Source organism: Galeopterus variegatus, unplaced genomic scaffold (assembly GCF_000696425.1).
Source record: "Galeopterus variegatus unplaced genomic scaffold, G_variegatus-3.0.2 Scaffold295, whole genome shotgun sequence".
Taxonomy (NCBI): Eukaryota; Metazoa; Chordata; class Mammalia; order Dermoptera; family Cynocephalidae; genus Galeopterus; species Galeopterus variegatus.
The window spans coordinates 582,912-588,078 of record NW_007726406.1 but is presented as its reverse complement, the minus strand read 5'-3'; the positions used below and the strand labels follow the sequence as shown (position 1 = coordinate 588,078).

General features: G+C 43.4%; 1 protein-coding gene across 2 annotated transcripts in view; it reads right to left on the bottom strand.

Moving 5' to 3' along the window:
- The window catches only part of ACAD8 (acyl-CoA dehydrogenase family, member 8), a 10,262-nt gene extending 6,579 nt beyond the window's left edge, over positions 1-3,683 (bottom strand). For both annotated transcript variants that reach the window (XM_008567134.1, XM_008567135.1), the window contains exons 1-5: positions 3,589-3,683; positions 2,825-2,994; positions 2,116-2,225; positions 1,624-1,700; positions 968-1,105 (exon numbers count right to left, since the gene is read on the bottom strand). In XM_008567134.1, coding sequence (XP_008565356.1) covers positions 968-1,105; positions 1,624-1,700; positions 2,116-2,225; positions 2,825-2,994; positions 3,589-3,621 — 528 coding nt within the window. In that variant the 5' untranslated portion in view covers positions 3,622-3,683. The remainder of the gene's footprint in view (positions 1-967; positions 1,106-1,623; positions 1,701-2,115; positions 2,226-2,824; positions 2,995-3,588) is intronic.
- Positions 3,684-5,167: the final 1,484 nt, after the last annotated feature.

Genomic DNA, 5,167 nt, shown 5'->3' with positions numbered 1-5,167 from the left:
GGAATTACGAGATAATATGAATCTTTCTATCAATTTTCTGAAGACCTCTCACATAAGCTCTGTCTACATCATATAGCTATGCACATATAGAGAGAGGTTATATAAATAAGACAGCATACGTCTTATAATCCCAAACAAGGCTAGAAGTGACTTATAATTTGTATTCCCCCAAGAACTAGCATAATGCTTTGCACACAGTAGGTATCTAGTAAATGCCTGGTACACTACAAAAGACAAGGGGCACTAAAACTCATAACTCCTTGGAAGTTACAAAGAGTCAGGAAGGATCATGCAAGAAAATATGGAAATCCTAGGAGCTGTCAGAGAGAAGTATAGGAGTATTTAGGAGTTATTTCATTACCTGACTTCTCCGTCAAAGTCCTAAAAATAACAGTACAAAATAGAGGTGGACAACTGTTTTGATCATCTGGTCTAAAAAAATCTGAATGGATCTCACCCTCATCACCAATTACAGCTACATAATCACAGGTCTACTGCTCATGGCCTGGTTATGGATTTCTTAATCTGAGGAATCTTACTTTTCCAAGTACCTATTGACATACAGTCCTTCTCAAATTACTGAAATACCCACAGTCTCCTCCAGTGAGTTTTGTTTTTATTTAAAGAAAAGAGGCCCCATGCTTTTCATTCCTGAGACTTTTGCTCAACACCAGATCTATAAGCATCTCTTCCTGGGATAACAAAGTACACTAAGAAATACAGGCCAAAAGGGAGGCAGGAGAGGTGGCAGCCTGTAGACCTTACTGCAAACTCTGCCATTTCCCTGGAGATCTTTAACAATACCTTACTCTATTTTATATGCTCCTGTCAAGAATCCTCATAGAAGCAACTGTTTCCAAGGCAGGCTAGCAAGCATGCAAACCAATTTCCTGAAATGGAGCAGGGTTGGTCTGGCAGGTGGCGGAGACTCATAGTTTGAATTGCATCCTACCCAAAAGCCACTCACTTTTTTCTCCTTCTTGCCAAAACTGAGGCCAGGGGTCCCCTTCTCCACAACTATGCATGAGATGCCTTTGGGGCCTGGTCCTCCCGTCCTGCACATGACCACGTAGATGTCTGATTCACCACCACCACTGATGAAGGCCTGTGGGATTGCAGAGGGGAGAGCACGGGGACCACGGAATGCGCAAGTTCTCAGAGCCCAACATCTGGGAGAACCCCTGGGGTCTCACCACCACTGATGAAGGCCTGTGGGATTGCAGAGGGGAGAGCACGGGGACCACGGAATGCGAAAGTTCTCAGAGCCCAACATCTGGGAGAACCACTGGGGTCCTCCCAATAACAGGACCCTGACAGGTATAATGGTGCAAAGAAACCGAGGAGGGGTAAAGGTATTTGCAGTGATGGATGAGTCAGGGATTTAGTTAATGAAAGTATAAAAAGGACAGAGAAAAATGAATGAAATGAAATTATCTGGAATCAATTCAATCAAGAAAAGACAGAAACAGTGAAAGTGAATAAAAGAACTGGGTTGGAAGTTCTCTCGCCAACACCCAAACATCCTATGGCAATGTTATCTCGTAGGCGTGAAGGAACCAGGGGAGGTCAGGAGGAAGGTGGGAAAAACCTCCGAGTTGCTCTGGGGGGACAGCATGCTAGTACCTTGGAGCCATTGAGGATGTAATGATCTCCTTGTCGTTTAGCTGAGGTCAAAAGGGATGCAGCATCACTCCCACTTCCTGAGGCGGGGGTCAAAAGGGAGCAGAGGGGGATAAGAAAGCCAGTGACATCAGGGGAGCCCGTATGCTTCCATCTCCCAGGAGATCTTTCTCTGAGAAAAACAGCTCAGAGTGTGCCGCTTTAAAATCCAGACGGCCAAAGGATCTCTGTACTTGATGAAAAGTGCCTGCACCAATCAGACTGCTGTCCATCTCCGAACATGCCAGCTTGCAGAGAACGTCGTGTGAGGAGATTCTGGTCTGCAGCCTGGAGGGCCCTGACCACAGGCCTCTAGATCCTGTGGCATCAGGTCATGGTATCATTCCATGACCAAACTGCTTGGCAGACAGCAGTTACATGTGTCGACAGGCTAGACGGAGTGCTGGGCGACTCCACATGAATGAGCCCTCTCTCCCTGCAGCACAGCAAACCCACCTGGTTCAGTGAGGCAGTAGGAAGCAAACTTCTCCATGGTACAGAGTGGTGGGCAAAACTTGTGCCTCTGTTTCTCATCTCCAAAGCTATCAATTATCCAGGCACACATGCTGACAGGTACACCAAGACAACATTGACAGAAATAAAGATGGAGAAAAAAAAGGGATATTGGGGATGGGGAAAGAGAACAAGGGGCAGTGAAGCAGAAGAGAGGGTGGAAGGGAAAAGTCATGGTTGAGAAGATTCAACCTTAAAGGACTGGATTAAAACACATTACTTGAATATGTTCTACCCAGAGATAACCAGGACCAAGGTATCTCTCACCTGGATATTCATACTACTTCTAGTTAGGTTAAATGAGCCCTAAAAATTACTAATATGTAGTTTCTATTACTTTCTCTAATTACTGAAGGTTTCATCTTTGGATTGAGGAAAGGGGTAACAGGATCGCGACCCATCTATGGGAGAAGGCTGCTGGTACCAGCTCAATCTAGGATTTGGGAGAAGGCTGGCAGACCTGATTTTCTAAGCAATGTACAAGACAACGGACTCAAGTCCAACAGGCAGCAGCAGACCTAGCATGCACTTTTAACAGTCTAGTGCCTCACAGGCACTCAGCCAAAAAGATCCACCTGTTTCCTATGAATCTGGAATTTCCCAGTCAGCCCGTGTGAGCACGTCGTCGGGCTTTCCAAGCCTAGACACTCACTTGTGGATGCTTATATAGGCTGTGGTGCTGGTGCAGCCTGTAGCCAAGGCTTCAAAGATGACAGAGGTATCAAGCCGCGACAGTCCAGACCCACCCACATCTGTGCGTACATAGACCCCTCCAAACCCGAGCTGGGCTGCCTTCCGCATCACATTCACTGGGAACAGCTCCTAAGTACAAAAGAGAGCAGGGTTATCAGTAACTGATTCAGAGACAGACTTCTCTTTAGAGGGTGCACTGAGGGGATTAGGATGTTTGCATTTGGGAGCGTGCAGGGATACTCTTAGTATGCCTGTTTGTAATCTCATAGTGGTATCAGTTAACATATATTCTATAAGAACTTTTTCTGGCATTAAAAAGTTTTTTATTATTATCTATAAAACTGCCTTGGTTTTAAGAATATCCAAACCTTTATTTAAATAGGAGCGTGCAGGGATACTCTTAGTATGCCTGTTTGTAATCTCATAGTGGTATCAGTTAACATGTATTCTATAAGAACTTTTTCTGGCATTAAGAAGTTTTTTATTATTATCTATAAAACTGCCTTGGTTTTAAGAATATCCAAACCTTTATTTAAATAAAAAAAAAAAGATATCTACAAGATGATCGGATGCTCTCTATGAAAGGAATCACCCATTACCACTTTCAGTAAGAGTTGGTAAGTGGAGAACAGACACTGAACAATTAGGATCATAAGGAGATGAAGATAAGGGTCACTGCATGAGGCATTTGCTGGAACATCTGGCCAAAAGGAAAACTCTTACCTTTTGGTCCCACTCTGCCATATTTGGAGCCATCTCTCGGGCAGCAAAATCGAAGGCCACTTTCTGAAATTCTTTTTGCTCTTCATTTAGTCCCATGGAAGCTGTGGGCAGGATTACGTACATTCAGTTCTAGGACAGAGGTCAGCGAATAGTACTGCCAGGAGGAAGCACCCTGAGGCTGACTCTGGTAGACCTACTGTAGTATTTCCCATACACAGTACAGTCTTTAACTGCAAGAGAACGGCATCATCCATGATTAATCAGTTTCTCAGATGGGGAAGGGATAGTTCTAACACACACTCAGATCGACCTAGTCTGTGGCGACTTCCCAGACCTCTCTTACCCTGGCCACTCAGTAAAATACAGTTGCAGCCCTAGACAGGTAGACGCCACAGTGCTGAAACTTTGGTTATTATGAGTGACACTAAAGAGCACTAAAGGGAGACTACGGAGCCACACTTGACAATGATTTACTTCAGGGCCTGCTAGTGTTGCACAGTATTTCCTATGGAACACAAGTCAGGTGGCAGAGTCTGTTCTTCTGGGGCAAACCCGGACATCGGTAATGGTTGGCTGTGTGAGCCAGGAGAAAGCACTTGTCTGTAATCAGTACTCTCATTACAATAGGAAACTCAGAAATGCATAGTTGTGAGCATTAAAGACTAGGCTACCTTGAAAAGCCCAGAGCTGAAAACCTATGTTGGGTATTCCTCTCAGTGACATGGTTAGGGATAAACAATTAATGGTTTCCTGGCTGGGGTCAGGTCATTCACTCACTGAGTCTTGCACAAGCACTGTTGCACTGCTTACCGGCCAGCCACCAAAACAAAAACAAGTGTCGCTGTAAATTACATCTCAAAGATCCTTCCCAAAAGAATATTTATTGAGTGTCTACTAGGCAGCACTGCGGGGGTTACAAAGATGAATATGGTCCATTCGCACAGATGACATAAAAGTAGTAACGCAAACATTTTATTGCATAGAGTGAAGTGCTATGGAATTTCAACCCTAGCAAGAGCTCAACAAATGTTAACAATTCTCCCCTCTTCCTCTGATAGAGTAAATGACTACTTCCTAAAACAAGTAGTTCAAGGAACCAAAGGTGTAAGAAATTGATCTGAATTGTATTTTACGTAAATAAAAGGGAATACGTTTATGCAAATCATAGGTATAAGAAAACATGACATAATTACACATTCTTTTCAGGCAGATAACAAAGTTTGTTTTAGAAAGGGAATGATTAATAAAAGGAGAGCATTGCTTGGAGAAAAAAACATGAAAAGGTCAAGTTAAACAGTAAGTTATTTTAAAGTAAGTTAAAAAGTAAACACAGGAAAGCATAGTTACTAAGTAAAAATACCTCTAAGTTTCCAGAAAAAAATACACTATAAAGACAAAAGAACACCAGACTTCATGAACTTTGTGAGTTACTGGCAGAGTTCAAGACGCCAACACACAAGAGCTCAACTCCTGCAACACACAATAAAAAGGAAGAGCTAATGAAAAGCAGCCCAAATGAGATGAGGAAAGCCTTTATACAGAGCAAGCTTTTCCTGTATGGCAAGTGTAAGCAAGAAGC